Source organism: Cajanus cajan, chromosome 8, assembly GCF_000230855.2.
Source record: "Cajanus cajan strain Asha chromosome 8, NIPB_CcT2T_4, whole genome shotgun sequence".
Taxonomy (NCBI): domain Eukaryota; kingdom Viridiplantae; phylum Streptophyta; class Magnoliopsida; order Fabales; family Fabaceae; genus Cajanus; species Cajanus cajan.
In genome coordinates this window covers 28,998,525-29,016,138 of record NC_138524.1, presented here as the reverse complement: position 1 = coordinate 29,016,138, position 17,614 = coordinate 28,998,525, and the positions used below count along the sequence as shown (strand labels likewise).

Sequence of the window (17,614 nt, the reverse complement as noted above, 5' to 3'; positions counted from 1 at the left end):
TTGAGAGAAATTTACATTGTATTACCTCGTTATGGTTCATATTGTCTAGTATACACATTACAATATGTTTCAAATGTGTATAACAAATTATTTGGTGAACTGCCTAATGAATCTTATTGGCCGGATTGTGAAGAACCGCAAATCATACCAAATCCGGAAAAGATTAGAAATAAAAGAGGTCGTCCAAAGTCATTCAGAATACGCACTGAAATGGATATGGTTGAACCAAGACAACCAAAAAGATGTTCTCTCTACAGAAATATAGGTCAAAGAAGAAATGTCCTTACCGTCAAGGGAGTTCAAGTCATCAAGCTTAAAATGTCATCAAACCTTCCAAATATTGTATTTTGTTTTCTAGTATTTTATATAAATATTTTATCTTTTGTTAAAATTTTTAATTAATATTTATTTCATTATTTATTTAATTAATAATTATTTCATTATTTATTTTTATTCTAAAAACTTAACTAAATTATTTTATTTGAAAATACTAAAAAAATTTAAAAAACTGAATATTTAAAATTAATATACAAAAATAAAAAAATTAGAAATCTGAATAAACAAAATCAAAAATAAAAAAAAAACAAAAAACAAAAAACAAAAACTAAAAACGAAAAAAAAAAACAAAAAACAAAAACCAAAAACAAAAAAAAAACAAAAAACAAAAACGAAAAAAAAAACAAAAACCAAAAACAAAAAAAAATAAAAATAAGGCCGTTGAGAAATCGGTTTCGTATCAACCGATTTCTCATAATGTCAGTATATGTTTTATAAAATCTGAGGGTGAGAAATCGGTTCTCTCAAGCAATTTCTCACCGATTTCTCACCTTAAAATAGTAAATGGGTCATTTTGATAAATAAAATGAGGGTGAGGTTATTTAAAAAAATAAAAAAATTTAATATATTAAAAAAAAAGTCCCAAACTGGATTGTATTTATTTTTTCTTTTTAATTTGAATGACTTTTAAATAGAAAATTGAAGCTTAAATGACCCTAGTTTCATGTTTTCGAATATAATAAAACAAAATTCATGTCTCTGATTTAAAAAAAAATTAAAATTATATTCCAAAAATAAAAGCAATCATTATTTTAAAAAAATAAATCCTTCCTTATTTAAAATATAAGAATCCAAAATAATAAAAGTTTTAAAAAATAAAAAATTAAAATAAATCTTACAAATAAAATAAAAGATCAAAATAATAATTTAGTAAATTATTTGAATTGACTAGTCCAAATAAAATATATTTAAGAATGATAGAAATTGAAATCAAAATAATTTAAATACTAAAAAATTTAAATTTTTTTGAATTTTTAAAATTTATGACCCAAACATACCATTAAATAATTTATCTTTTCAATTTTTTTTTATCATTCTTAATATTATTTTCTTATTTGTTTCTTTCCTGTGATTAATAAAACCTTATTATTATCCTTTTAATTTTTAAGCAACACATAGATATAGATATACATAGATGAAGAGGGGTATTATAGTCATAGTGCACATAAAAAACCCTAGCCGCTCCTCCTCTCATATTAACGTTGTTGTTTCTGCCCCAAACATACTCGCATTGTTTCTTCTGTGCCGCTGTTACTCTCTCTTCAGATTCCATTCCCAATGGTACGCTTCTCTTCATTCCTCTCTCACACGCTTTCTCTCTCTAAATTGAAACCCTTTGTGTTTTCCATTATGTTTAATCACAGGCTTCGGAGAAGAAACTATCCAACCCCATGCGGGAAATCAAGGTCCAGAAGCTCGTCCTCAACATCTCCGTCGGTGAAAGTGGCGATCGTCTCACCAGAGCCGCAAAGGTTTTTTTTTTTCTTCCAATTTTTGCACTATTTTTTTTTGTTTTGTTTTGAACCCTTTGTTAAATTAATTTTTTTTTGTGTAACAGGTGTTGGAGCAGCTTAGTGGCCAAACCCCAGTGTTTTCCAAAGGTTGTTTTTCTGTTTCTTCATATTATTAGGGTTTATTGTGATTTAGTCTCCAAATAGGACAATGTTAATGTTTACTTTTAGTTCCTCAATTGATGAGTCGGTTTAAGAAATGAGAGATTGAGAAGAGACGGTTTATATTTGGAGATTGAAAAACAATGTTGTTTATAGGGGCTAAAAATGTATCAACTCTTGTAGTTGTTATTTTGCTTTGGTTATTTGTGGAACTCAGTTACGAAATTTGTTGCAATTTTATGTTTTAATGAGGTTTTGTTTGTTTTTTATTTTGCTGGTTGTGCCATACGATATGTTCTACTTCTTTTGTTTGCGTTGTTGTGAAGTTCTGCTAGTTTTTTCCTTTCAGTTTTTATAGGCTGAAATATGTGTTTCATTGGGATACCTTGTTATTTGAAAAATTGTTGTCTTTTTCTTTTACATTTGAGAAAGAAGCTATTGTGCAGTTAAAGTGGCATCTAATATAATTGGAAAGTAAACCTGCAATTGCTCAGTTTTTGAGATGTTTTAGACTGAGCTGTGGTTGAGTTTTTATTGTGTGAATGCCTATATTTGTTTGTTTACCTGATGTTTACTGACTTGACTGTTTGCTTCATGGTTTTTTGTACCCATTAAAACCAATGAAGTAGTCATGGTATCTCTTTGGATAATGGAGTAAACAGGGATAACGAATCGACACTTAACTTTATGAAAACTGATGTCTGGCTATGGTCATTGATGTGATTGTTTGAGTTTGGAAACAAGATTTTAACCAACAGTCTGCAACTGCAGTTGTGGCCACATTCTCAAGGCGTTTTGGGTCTGAGCCAATCGTGTCTGCAAGATGCTTTTGTCAGCATTTATTTTCTTCACAATATTAAGATCTGAGACAAGATTGTTACCATGATCAAAACTTAAAATCTTGTTTGGGAATTCAAGCAACATTTGTTGTGAAGGGGAGAGTATTTTGGCTCCATAATCGAGTCATCAGCAGGGGTCCATTTATTGGCCACCTGACTGCCGCTTGGAGCCAAAATGAAAATACCAGAAGAAGATCCTTGAAACCCCTGGGTTGTTTTCAAGACACAATATCTGGTGAAATACTTATATGATAATACTCTAAAGATGTAGGTAAATTCTAAATTGTATTGAATTTAGGGTCTTTCAATTTCTGAAAATTTGTAAACACGTAACCATTTTGATTATGCTTTTGTTTTCTATTTTTCCTGCAAAACATGTTGTTTGAAGGAGATGCGATGGTTATTCCGAAAGTTTAATGTTCCTATATGCAATATGTTTTGAGCCCCCCCATATGTAGACAAAAACGATTTTCTCTTGTTGCTACTGGCTGTTCTCTGATTGTTGTGTTTTGTGGTTGTTAACAGCAAGGTATACTGTCCGTTCTTTTGGTATCAGAAGAAATGAAAAGATTGCATGCTACGTTACAGTTAGAGGGGACAAGGCAATGCAGCTTTTGGAGAGTGGATTGAAGGTGAAGGAATATGAACTTCTGAGAAGAAACTTTAGTGATACCGGGTGTTTTGGCTTTGGTATTCAGGAGCACATTGACTTGGGAATCAAGTAAGTTTGAAATCTTTTTAAGAGTTTTTGAGAAAATAAATTTGTTATTCATTGTTATGCTTATTTGGCAGTATATGAAGCTGTTATAACTCTGCATGACTTTTTTTATTTTTTATTTTTATTTCCATTTATCAATTAAGCATTTGATAATTATACAAAGGAAAAAATATAATACTATCAGCTATTTAATGTTAGGTTGTAGCCAGTTCTGCCCTAGAGATTTACATTTAGCATGGAATATGTATTTGTCATAATAATGCATGTTTTAATCTACATTTGTTTGTTTCTTTGGTTTTGCATACTGTCTTTTTAAGTTGAAAACAAATAGAAATTCAATATGTCTGTTTCCACATATCATTTTCTTTCTAACTTTTAATTTTAATGACAATCAACTTCAAAATTTATTCTTTTTATGAACATTGTTTCTTCAGGTATGATCCTTCAACTGGTATTTATGGAATGGATTTCTTTGTTGTTTTGGAGCGCCCTGGTTATCGTGTCGGACGTCGTCGCCGTTGCAAGTCTCGTGTAGGGATCCAGCATCGTGTCACCAAGGAGGATGCTATGAAATGGTTCCAGGTGAAATACGAAGGTGTGATCCTCAACAAGTCACAGGCAATTGTTGGTTAAATTGAGCTAGTTGTTTGAGGAGTTTGAAAGTTTTGTTATTTTAAATTTGATGCTTCTTGGTTTAGTAGCTTAAATTTCTAGAATATGAATGCGACTGGTCATATGAGCTATTTAAAGTATTTGATTTTGACATATAAATTGAATATCATGCCTTTGACCCTTAATGGAATGTTATATTTTGCATTTCTTCTACCCGTTTTGTTTGAGGAATATATGTACAAATTCTCCAGTGATTTTCTGTCGTTTCTTGCATTTGCCCTTCAATTTCTGGCCTTCCTAGGATGAAACCAATTCGATTATAACAATTTAAGTTTTGCTTTCAAATTCACCAACTATTCATTTGTTGTTTCAAATGAGAATGTATCCCAATAATTATTGAATTGAGAGGTGGGTCTTCTTTTTGGTCCATAATTACTAATTTGGTTAGAGTAAAACGATATATGCTTGGCTTTGAATTTTAACAATTTGTATTATGTACATATTTTTGCAATGGTTTTCAACTTTTAATCCCAACATAAATGATATTCTCAAATCATTTTACTGAAGTGAGTTTTAAACACCTCCAATGTACTTGAATGCATTGCTAAATTAGGGACAGCATAAGATTCGACAACATTTATATGATTTTGTTAGTTACTATAATATATAAATATATAATTACAGAACTGAATACGTATATGACTAGAATTAAGATTTTTTTTATAATATATATTTAAAGGTAAGTATTAATATAATATCATGACAAGATAAAATTTTATTCGTTTAGTCAAAAAGCTATATTAGTTATGTTTTTAACATACATATTCTTAAAATACATGCATTGGATCAAATAAGGATCTTGTGTCTAATTTTTTAATTTCATTTGTCAAAAGTTGTTTCAGATCGTGTTAGTGAGACTTGACATGTCATAAATACTCCTAATAGTACTCATGCAACTGAGAAATGAAATAGTTAGAATTAAATAAAATCATTACATAACGTGGAGACATCAAATAAATTGTTAGGAATACAATACAAGTCCACTAGGACCACTACTAGGAGAATTACACTACACACTATTCACTATATCATACGACAAATTAACTACTCACGTTGCATTTAAATTCGCTATAAATGTTTACATGGAACAATTTGCAGAGCTATTATGTCATAAAAGTCTAAAATAAATTTTTTTAATATCCCATCATTCAAAATTAACAATAAATTATACTTAAATTTTTATTGAAAAAAAAAATGGTGGGTTGGTGGGCAACCCGGCCACCACAGGTTTAGCCCGGGTGAAAGTGGGCCGGGTTGAGATATACCCACCTATACTATAAAACTTCAATTTTTTTGGCCTGGTCGGGCCCGTTTTCAAGGTAGGCCGGGTTGGCCCATGGGTCCCGGCCCACTTTGACGGCTCTAGTTTGTTTTGAAACTAAATGAATATGTAAAATCAATTTAAAAAGTCTTAAATTGAACAAATTGTAAATAAAAAATTGCGTTTTTAATGCGATTTGATTTTTGGTTTCTATTATTAAAATTAAACCGAATCGAAATATATTTGTATTAATTTGTAGTATATGTAGTATTATCAACATTTCATAATAATAATAATAATAATAATATGTAGTATATGCAGTAAGATTTTCAACATTTCATAATAATAATAATATTATGCAATTCAATGTGTAAGACAACTTAGTTATATTAAATTATGAAGGAATATGATAAATCTGAAAACTTTTTCCCAAGTCAACTTTAAACCATGACATGATGAATGCCAAAGAGCTTTCCATAGTTATCACCAACAATTCCACCAAATCCTGAACTGCTGGAATTGCCAAAAGAATGAACTATCAAAGGAAGTTTTGTTTTGCTGAAAAGGGTGTCACTTTTGTTTTTTCTCTCATGGTTCAAGAAAAGGTTAAACAGAAAAAAGAGAGAACTATATACCAAGAGAGACAATAAGCCTTGTAATTTCAGAACTCAAGGCTGAAAGCAAAAGAAGTTGAACTACAAAAGTGAGAATTTTTGTAGTGAAATTAGTTACGAGGTATCTGAGAATCGAAGTGATTAAGTGAAAGAGATAGTATTTAAATTGATGTAAGATTAAATTCATATAGGATTTAACTCATTTAAAATTCAACACTAACAAAGATTAAAACTATGTACAACATGCAATCAACTCAAACTAGTTATATTAATGCTATTGGTTTGATTCTTTAGATAAAAGAGTAATGCTATATATACAACAAAAATTTTAAAATAATTTGTACTTTACTTTCGTGTTTTTTTCTCTCCATCATTTGAATTATTATATAAATATTTTTTTTATGATTAAGACAAATAGATAATAAAAATGATGTATAAATTGTTATATAATTTTTGTTGTATATGTAACATTATTTTTAATAAAATACATTTCATATACCTCAACATGTAACTTCACTTGTAATATAAGAAGTATCAAACAACAATTATAGCTATGTTTGGGAATCTGTTTGTGTCAACGCAGACGAAAAATTCCATTTTCCCATCCATAAAAGTAGGAAGCAAAGTTTTATAACTTTTGTTTCAACGTCCTTTTGAGTGGCTCGAAACACCACAAACACACACTATCTCTTTAGAAGTCGACTATTCAAATTGTTAAGTACACCAAAAACCAGTTATCAATGACAATAATTCAAGGAAAGAATTGGAAGCAAAATTCAACAGTGAAATATCTTGTTCAATAAACAACTCAGACGTCTATAACCACATAGCAAATCTGGGTTTGGAAAATACTTGTTTAGTAATTACCTGAAGCCAAATGGCTGAAGAGAGCCCCTTAGAAGTTTCATGATTATTGATTTTAAAAGAAACTAAATTTGAATTTTTTGAAATGTTCTCGCATGATAACCTCTTGAATCAATAATTTAGTGAATTCCAGGCAGGAGCAACGTCCATAATCTTGTTAAAAGTTTAGCTGTACAATTTTTATAATACACAAACTGACATATATTCCTTTATTAGTTTGCCAAAAGTAATATCTAAGAATGTTAGAATAACCATCTTTAAGACTACTAGTTGCTACTCTGCATATATTCCATGGCACATTTATACTTTAGTTCATGGTATCATTCTAATCAATGTGAATGCATCCAGTGTTAACAATCTTTGCCTTTAGTCTTACAATACTGTTTAAGCTAAAAACTGTACCTCCAGCTGTGGATAAAATTATGTATCTAGCAGTACAAGAATTGTAGTAGTTTGTGCATGCCATTGGATGATGATTTTAAATTATCCAATGTTTCACTATATACATATCGAAGATGTGGAAAGGCTATTCGCATTATTTTTTCCATGAAACCAAGGTTTCCAAGTATGCAAATGAAATAAAAGAAGAGGAACTACTTTCTTTACTCCATGAAACTCAGAACCAAGAATCAATTTCCCATCAAGCCATATTATTGATGGCTTAAAAGACAGCAAGAGTCCAAGGGAGGCAACAAGACACAACTTTTAAAGTTGCTAAACTTCAAGGACTTCACATTGGATAATGAATCGTCTCCAAAGTCCAAACCAAATTTGAAATCATGTACCACCAAAGCTCTTTAGTGGCATGTACAATTTCTTCAATCTGAACCAATAAAACCATACAGTCCAATAATTAGATTAGAACAATGGGCATTGGAATATTTTAAGAAGCTATACTAAAGAAAATAAAAGATAATATACTGCTTCATTTACCTTTAAAAATATAGTTAAATCTCACATTCCAATGTTAAATCTAACAGACACAATAGTGGCTGGCAATAATATGCTGCTCCAAAACTGTGTTTTATGATCCTGCTGCAAATGCAAAACAAAACTTGAAAATCCAATAACTTGAAGTTGGTTATCATTTTCTTCAGATATTCACACATCAATTTAGATGTATGAACTTGTCTACCAAAATGGAATTCAAGGAATTTTAAGCCACTATAAAATATGCCATTGTAAGGACTAAAAACTAGGATTTCACCATAGCAAAGTCAAATGTTCTCAGATTATGTATATCAGTACCTCAATTGTATAACATGCAAACCAAAAAATTGGCAATCATTCATAAACAACTTTAATTTTTTTGTTAGAGTTTCTTCTTGAATTTCCTTCAGAAGATAATGTTTGGGAATTCAGGAAACATTTTTAGACAGAAAACTAAACAAATGTTATTAACAAAAAGACAGGTACGTTGGAACAGTGGCTGAAGAACATTAAGAAAGAAAAATTGAGAAGAGGCAGGAAAAAACCCAACCCATGTCAAACGAAGATGTGAAAAGAGCACGACCAACCAAGTTCTTATTGCTTAGTAAGCTTTCTCAATGTTTTTTGGTCTAAAGATTGAGTCCAATTGATTCCAAAATGAAAGAAAACGTCTTATTAGAAAAGATACTTCGCTAGAAATTAAACTACAAGAACAAAAGTGTTATGAGAAAAAAAAATCTACCAAATAATGTAAGAAGTATGCACTAAGAAGAAAGACAGCGAGCAAGAAAAAACAAATTTACCTAATAGGCTTTAAAGGAAAGATGAAACCACCATAACTCCAAGGATGCTAGAATTCTCACACTTCGCTGCACCATTTTCCCAGACAAATGTAAGCAACACATTTGGTTGCAATTTAACCGTGAATGTTATGTTAGTAATAGAATTTCCTGCATGTAAAACAAAATAAATACAAAAAATGTGATGCATGAACAGAGTGCAGAGCCATCCTCCATTAACAATTACTAATCAATTCAGGTGTAAATTGTATTGCTGTTTGTATAGTAAAGGCTAACTAGAGATTGAAATATTTCCAATAAATAAGATTGCATTTCAAAAGCTGCAAAGATATTGTGGAGTACTGGCACCTGATGAAAAGTTAAATGAATGGGAATTGGTGCGTGTGTAATTCCGATTGAGGTATATCAACCGTTACATTTTCAATGTGATTAATCTTTCCCCAATCTTCGCCTTTTGGTTTCTGGCAACGCTGGTTGAGCATCCCACAATTGCCCAAAATTTCAAGAGTTGAAATGGATTTAGGCAGACCCTCTTTTGGCAAGCAGTTTAGGAAGTGGCAATCACGAAGAATCAATTTCTTGAGAGAGGACAGGTGGCAGAGACCCTTGTAGTCTAATTGTTTAAGATATGGACAACCATAGATGTATAGAGAAGTAAGAGAGGACAGGTGGCAGAGACCCTTGTTGTCTAATTGTTTAAGATATGGACAACCATAGATGTATAAAGAAGTAAGAGAGAGTGGCAGAAAAACATCACCAGGGAAAAACTTCACATCCACTCTTTCAATAAACAAGACTTCTAGAGAGGTGTTGTGTCTCAAAGCCCCTTTCAGTGAGGCAATAAGTTTGGAGCAATTTGACAGATCCATCCTTTTTAGATTTGATGGCAAACCTCCATCAGGTAACAACTCAACATTTGGACAATCTTCTATGCCTAGCTCATCAAGAGATTGAAGGAGCACCTGCATGCGTTGAGGCAATAGTTTCAAATTCTCCAATCTTTGAATACTAAGTCTCTTTAGGGAGGGTGCAGACAATCCTTCACTGGGAAATAGTGCTTCAGTGGCAACTGATGCAAACGGATTTTCCAAATTCAATTCAGAAGAATGGTGCCCACAAATTTGAAGATCCCTGAGATGATTATGACAGCGCGTTTGTGAGATTTTTTGTAGATAACGACACTTGAGATAAAGCTTACAGAGTTTTGGGAAGTTATCTAGCTGAAAGGTCCTTAGAGAGTCACTACCATCTTTGATTTCCAATGTTTCAAGCAAATGGTAGCAACGACCCATGGAAATATTCATATCCGGACAATTAAAAATGCTCAAGTATTCAAGAGAAGATTCAGGTACCATTTGCTCAATGCTAACAAGCAATGATTCTTCCATGTCTTGTCCAACAATGGTGAGCCTTTTCAAAGTGGCGGGATGATAATCAAATTTCAGCTTTCCGCAGTTTTCTAGTTCTAAGTCATGAATTTTTGGAGCTTTGGGAGCCGAAGCCACAAGTTTTCTACAGCAAGAAATATTTAGTGTCTTCAAACTAAGAAGCTGCTTTGGTAGCTCCCCTTTCAACTTGGGACATTCTTTTATAGAAAGATGTTGAAGGCGTGGAAAAGCACCTGCTGTAGCATTAAGTTCCCATGTTTCCCATTCCATCATATCGGAGAACTTCAGCGATTCCAAGGATGTAAATGACGAAGAGCTACTTCCATAAAATGCAGCATCAATAACCATTATCTTATCAAGTCCAATAATTGTTAGGTCTTTGAGAGATGGCAAAAGTCCAAGGGGAGGAATACATGTGCATTTTTTACAGTTGACCAAGCTTAAGGATACCACTCTCGATAAAATGATTAACCAACTTGGAAATCCTGTTCCACCATAGTTGCTGATTGACAACTTCTCCAAGTGTTTGGAAGGTTGTAGATTCTCCAGCACTTCATTTTCTTTCCTTGAATCATTCAGCTTCCAATCTTGATTCCAATCTAATGCTAGCTCCACAAGGTGTGGTTTGTTTTTCAAATATGCTGCTAATGCATAAGAGGGATCTTCAATATTTTGCAGCTGCCCAATTGATAGCCTTCCATGAAGATTGAGTTCTCCTAGTTGCTGAATACCGCACTTGCTACTTTTGCCAACATAAAATGAACTCAACACTAGAAGATTCTTCAAGTTTTCAAAATGCACCGGCAAGCCTCTCACATTAGTATCTATAAATTCCAGGTGACGCAAATTGATGAGTTTATTCAAATTCTTGGGCAACTCCTCCAAACGGGGACAAGAGTTCAGCTTCAGTATTTGCAAGTTATAAAGGGAACATATTGAATCTGGTAATATTTTTATGTTGGTACCGGAAAGGTCTAAGGAACGAAGATGTTTAAATTTTTTTATAGAGTCAGGCACCTTTTTAAGGTTACAATAGTAAGACAAAGATAAGTGGCGTAAAAATTTAAACTTGGACGACAACTCACATATTATTGACCCCTTGTAACTCCAAGAGCAAGAATTGAGTCCTGTCACTGTTGGCATAAATGTACGTAACCTTTTAGCATCATTTAAACTCTCAAACCCATCGAAGTTTGAATTGTGATTGATTGGAAATGAAAAATGACGGGTTGTTTTTGGTATTCTTCCTGCTTTATCAACTCCTAACCTGAAACAAAAGTCTCCACAAACATATTTTGCCAAATCATTGAGAAGGTCATGCATGATAAAACCTGTTTCATGTTTGCTTGATTTTTCAAAGAAGCATCTTGCTAATAGGTCATCAAAGTATTGTTTGCCAATTTCTTCTGGAGTCTTGCTCTGTTGAGGGCATTGTAGAAAATTTTCAGTCATCCACAATTGAATTAGATTCTTCTGGACAAACACATAATCTTTCGGGAATAAAGCACAATAAGCAAAACATCTCTTGAGATGAGATGGAAGGTTATGATAGCTTAATGATAAAGCAGGTATAATTTCACCATCTTCTTTGGGTAAGTCCCATATCTTGCTTGTCAGCACTCTTTCCCATTCTGAAATGGATGACTTTGTGTGTAGAAGACTTCCGATTGTTTTCAAGGCCAAAGGTAATCCTTTGCACTTTTCAACTATCTTCACACCAATCTTCTTCAGTTCAACATTCAACCGAACATTATCATGTTGCAATGCATGATCAGCAAAAACTTCCCAACAATAATCTTCTCGCAATTGCTTTAGGTGATGCACTTTATCTGACCGCATTGTAGAAGCAACTTTCTCACTGCGTGTCGTGACAAGAATTACACTTCCCTTAGCCCCACAATTAAGAGGAGTTTGCACAACTTCCCATTTATCTCGTCTTTCATTCCAAACGTCATCTAAAACAAGAAGAAATTTCTTCCCTACCAGTTTTTTTTTCAGTCTTCCATGAATCATTTCTAGGTCCCCACTATGATCTTTTGATTTAGTGACTCCCTCAAGAATTGATCTAGATACGTTCAAAACATCAAAATTATCTGAAATACAGACCCAAGCTTTGATACTAAATTTAGCATCCTTCACCCTTGGATCATTGTATACATGTTGGACAAGTGTGGTCTTACCTACCCCGCCCATACCCACAATAGAAAGTATTGATAGGTGATTAGCATTATCAGGTTTGAGCCAATTAAAGATAATATCTTTCTCAGTATCTCTGCCATAAATAACACTTTGAATTGCCAAAGATGTTGATGGCAATTTTTGTGACACTTTACTATTCGACCCTGATCCAACCTCAACACCACCAGCATTTTTCAAACCAAGAAGATCTCTCTGGCTTGAGAGAACTTCTAGGTTATGAAGGACTTGATCGATCCTTAATTTAAATTTGCTTACTTCTTTCACCTTGCATTTGGAGGCTTCATAGTCCATCTCATCGAGCAAATCCTCGGCATCAAACAAGGCATCTTTAACTTCATCGAGCCATGCTTTCACGTATGAATTACTGAACTGCTTTTGTTCCGCATCATCAACCACAGCATTGATGGACAACAAGTTCGCCTTCAATTTGTTCAGCAGCATCTCAGCTTCTTCACTTCCAACAAAGTAGGCCAAAACATGGCGAGAAAGGAGCCTATCAAATAGCACCTGAAAGAAAGAAGAAAGAAGAGCACCACAAACCAATTCTATGACCATGGCAGCAAAGGATGAATCTGACCCAACGAACAAGAACAAAGGATTGTGCTTAATTTTGTCAATGCAGATAGAGTAACAACATGCAACGTAAGGAGTAAGGATCACTGGTTTGTTCTCTAATTAGAGTTACCGTTTTATTTTGATACAACACACATATTTATTATTTATACCTATTATATAAAAATAATTTTCTATTTTCGTTTACACAATTTTTTAGATTGTTATATCCTTAAATTTTTAAATAATAAAAAATAATATTAAAAATTAATCATACTTATAAATTTATAAACACTTGCTCTACTACTATTTGATACATACGTATTTTTTTTATTCAAAAAATATATTTAAAAAATGTTATATTTTAATAAAAGAAATATATATTTAAATTATCATATGTATAAAATATAATTCCAGAAGAGATATTTATTTATTTAATGTCTGTTAAACATTCAAAGAAAATTAATTCAAAAGAGATGTTCATTTATTTGAATTAATTTTTTTAAAACAATTAATTATAATATATATATATATATATATATATATATATATTAATTCTCACATATGTAATGTAATATATTTAAAAAATCAATTTTTGATAAAATAAAATTTGTAGTATACATGTTTATCTTTTCTACTTTTTATTTACTGTATACGTTGATTAAAAAAATTAAAATAGGAAATATCGAAAGATTTATGTTCTATTTTAAATTTTTATTATAAAACATATTTAAATTATCATCTAAAACTTTATATTAGATATTAAAAACATGTTTATATCATAAATAAATTAAATTAAATTTTTATAAAATTTAACATATTTATTTTTATATTTTTATTAGTGTTAAATTATTATAAAGTAGGTCTTTAAAATTATAATTTTAACCAAACATTTTAAAAATGTTTATGACCGATAAATAAGTTATATTTAAAATATATATTTTTAAAGAAGGTTAGGTTTAAACCTACTAAATTATAATATAATATAGTTTGATCTAGTTTATTTTCATCTTTAATTATAATTATAGATATAAAAGTCTGTAAAAAATAATTATGATATAAATTTGTACTTTTAAAAATTATATGTAAAATTTTTAATATTACAAATATATGAATAAGTATTGTTTTCACTATCTAAAGTTTCTAATCCGCCATTGACAACATCAGTTAATTCAATAAACATTAATAATTTTTAAACATCTTTAAATAAATATAGAGATGCATAATATTTGGACTTCATAATAAGTTATATTAATATTCATTTATCCATATTATTGATATAAAATTTCAACTCTATTTACACTATGATTAGGAAGAGGAAAGTTAATAAGAAAAGAGAAGAAGTACATGGAAATGAATAGCAACAACCAAACATTATAAATTACACCTAATTGTTCTTCCATCCCGGCAAGGATTGATGGCAAATTGATGGCAATAACGTGTATTGAGTCTGTATTCATTTATTTATGTCCTTGGTTTTGTACATGTATTTAAACCCTGACAACGTGCTATCTCGTACACGAAGAGATCCAAAAAGACATCTCAACAAAGCATAACAATAAATTAAATTTAACTGATTAGAGATCTCGAGCACATTTTTATTATGACTATATTTTTTTTCTCTCTTTATATAATTAGTTTAATTTTTTTTTTAATTTTCTATCAAGGTTATTTCTAATACTATTGAGTTAAAAATTAAGCTATATCACATGATTGTCGTTGACCTAACGATTTTTTTATATAGAATAAGAGATGAACACGAGTTTTTGACTAAATATATTGATTGTCTTTGTATTATGTAAATGATTGTTATTAGGTTAAATTTGATCCCTTGATTTTTAAAATACTTTTTGGTCTAAAAATAAAGTCTTCACATCTAATCGAGACCGACAATAATAAAATTTTGTATATAGCGATACATGTAATTTTTTATTTTTTATTTATATATTGTGGCATATACTTGATGGTAGCCGATAAGGCCGAATACCCGATCCAAACGAGCTAATCGGCCTTGTCGAGAACACCGATCACCTCTTACCCAGGCTGAACAGGTCGGTGTGCTCGGCCATGTTACGGAGTTATGTCAGGACAATTAAGGAGAGATTAATTTACCTAATACACTAGTTTAACCCCTAATTCTCCGGGACCCATTCCCTAATCGCGGCCCAATAACAACCACTATAAATAGACCTCCAACGAGGTACGTAACTAATTTTCAACTACCGCATTTAATACGCCGAGCACTTGAGCGTTGGAGTGTCTTTGCAGGTACCCCCCTCACTTCGTACTACCCAGAAAGGAACGAGAAGACCTAGACCAAGGATCAGACCCGCAACAGCAAGGACAAGTAAAATGTGTATCCTAATACAAGAATATTTGGCGCCCACCGTGGGGCCGAAGAGACGTTTTCAGCCCCCTTTTTCTCTACTGACTAAGATCGAGACATGGTAGTTACGCGCAAAGGACTGTCAACATCGACCCAACCGATCCCTAACCCCGAGAACAATCCTGGCATGACTGACCAAGAACAATACCCGTACGGAATGCCTCAAACACAACTGGAGCCTACAACACAAGAGGTCCGACAGAACACCGCCGAAGCCCAGCCTGACCTCCACGATGACTTGCGCGCATTGCGCGAGGAAATGGCAGCCATACGCAAACAGAGAGAAGCCGATGCCAGGGAGTTGGCCGAACTTCGCCGGCAGAACGCCGAGCTCCGGAGTTTGAACCAAACCTATGTTCCGTCAACTCCCACGCTTGTGGAAGAATCAACCTATCATGCCCCAACCAACCAGGTCACCCGAACACCAGTTACCTCGTCAATTAGTGGCAAGACCGGCATCGCCTCTCACTCATTAAGGCATCCGTTCTCCCGAAGGATAATGGAAGCCACCCTTTTGGACCATTGGAAGAGCATGCCGATCAAGAAGTATGATGGGTCCACCGACCCCGAGGAACACTTGAATGTCTTTCTAACACAAGTCACCCTATCGACCCAAGATGACTCAGCCCTGTGCCGGATATTCCCCAAAACTTTGAAGGGAAGGGCTTTGAGCTGGTTCACGCGTTTGCCGAGCTCTTCCATTGACTCGTTCAATGAGTTGTCATCTTAGTTCACCCTACAGTTTGCGACGAGCAAACCGTACAAGACGACCTCGCTAGCATTGGCGGGGATTCGACAAGAAAAGAAGGAAAGTTTGAGAAGCTTCATGGACCGATTCAACAAAATCGCCATGGAAATTGACGATCTCAACCTAGCCGTGGTGATGGATCGGCTGAGCACTACCCTGAGGCCGGGGCCATTTGTGAACAACTTGTGTAAAAAACCACCTGGTGATATGAACGATCTCTGATGTCGAGCAGAGAAGTACATGCAAATGGAGGAGTTGGCATAGACCAGAAATCAGGCTAGGGCCGAGGAGGGGTACAACTGAAAGGAATCCGGTCGAGAGCCGATTAGAAAGGTGAATGCCGAGCCCCCGAATGCTCGCCCCCCAAGAGGACCACGTTACATAGCGTACACCCCTCTCAACGCGAGTAGGGCCAAGGTAATGGAACAGGCCCTCGCCTTCGAGATTCTTGTTATGCCGAAAAGGGTGAACACTCCCCCTAGAGCGGACAACGCCAAGACGTTCCAATTCCACCGAAACAGGGGGCACTCGACTGAAGAATGTTTAGCGCTAAAAGACAAGTTGGAAGACATTATCAAGCAAGGTCACCTCAGGAGCTTCGTCAACCCCCAAGACCACCAGGCGAGGGAGAGGCACCATCACTCTCGCGAAGCCCCATAGCCGAGAGACCGTCGGCACTGATCCCGCTCAATCGAGAGGATGGACCGTTCACGGCACTCCCAGGAAAATAATGACCGACCAAGGAAGGTGATAAACACCATAGCTGGAGGCTTCGCGGGAGGAGGATCCACCTCCTCGGCACGGAAAAGGAACCTTCGGGCCGTGCGATCAGTAAATAGTGTGAATCAGCTGAAGACACCCCGGATGCCGCCGATAATGTTTTTCGATTGGGATTTCCGTGGAGTCGATCCCGTCCAAGATGACCCCATGGTGATTTTAGTTGAAATGCACAACTGCATTGTGAAGAAAACCTTGGTCGATCAAGGGAGCTCGACCGACATCTTATATTTGAACACCTTCGTGTAGTTGGGGATCCCAGAGGAAAGCCTAGAACCGTATCGCGAGCCGTTGGTAGGATTCTCGGGCGAAAGAGTGATGACGAGAGGGTGCATTGATCTATACACTTGTTTTGGCTTCGATCAAAAGTCTTTTTGAGAGGTCAAAATCCATTACATCTTGGTGCACGCGAACACATCCTACAACATCCTGTTAGGCCGACCTACCATTAATGCACTTGGGGCCATTGTCTCAACCCCTCACCTACGCATGAAGTTACCGTCGAGAGATGGGCAGGTAATAACCGTACACGTCGACCAAAAGACAGCGAGGAATGCTACCTTTCTAGTCTGAAGGTACGGCCCATTGCCGACCCCCCGACGACAAAGGGTGTGAATGTAGTAAGGCAGGAGATGACGAATGACATTGACCTCGACCCTCGGGTAGGCGAAGAAGAGTGAATCGAGCCGACGGAGGACCTCATTCCCTTTCAGCTTGGCCGAGCACCCGAGCAGGTCACACACATGGGATCCCAACTAGGCAAAGTCGACTCAAATTGGGTGAAACGTGTGGTCCGAGATAACAAAGACTTGTTCGCATGGACGGTGTCAGACATGCCAGGAATAGATCCCAAATTCCTTTATCATCGGCTTGCCGTATGCCGGGACGTATGACCGATCGCTCAAAAGAAAAGGAAA

General features: G+C 34.4%; 2 protein-coding genes across 3 annotated transcripts; one reads left to right on the top strand and one right to left on the bottom strand.

Annotated features, from left to right (window-relative positions):
• The first annotated feature begins 1,469 nt into the window (after positions 1-1,469).
• LOC109789625 (large ribosomal subunit protein uL5) lies at positions 1,470-4,331 on the top strand. The gene is made up of 5 exons (XM_020348627.3): positions 1,470-1,617; positions 1,701-1,808; positions 1,895-1,937; positions 3,314-3,509; positions 3,941-4,331. The coding sequence occupies exons 1-5, from the start codon at positions 1,615-1,617 to the stop codon at positions 4,137-4,139; spliced, it is 549 nt and encodes a 182-aa protein (XP_020204216.1). The 5' UTR covers positions 1,470-1,614; the 3' UTR covers positions 4,140-4,331.
• A 2,976-nt stretch (positions 4,332-7,307) lies between these two features.
• On the bottom strand, positions 7,308-13,099 carry LOC109789620 (putative disease resistance RPP13-like protein 1). Of its 2 annotated transcripts, none has more exons than XM_083062310.1 (4): positions 8,996-13,099; positions 8,651-8,797; positions 7,851-7,952; positions 7,308-7,740 (listed from the first exon to the last, which is right to left on the bottom strand). In XM_083062310.1, exon 1 carries the CDS (start codon positions 12,787-12,789, stop codon positions 9,007-9,009), a length of 3,783 nt encoding a protein of 1,260 aa, XP_082918436.1. In that variant the 5' UTR covers positions 12,790-13,099; the 3' UTR covers positions 7,308-7,740; positions 7,851-7,952; positions 8,651-8,797; positions 8,996-9,006. The 2 variants fall into 2 exon arrangements, with proteins under 2 accessions (XP_082918436.1, XP_082918437.1); XM_083062311.1 differs by having other exon boundaries at positions 7,851-7,949.
• Positions 13,100-17,614: the final 4,515 nt, after the last annotated feature.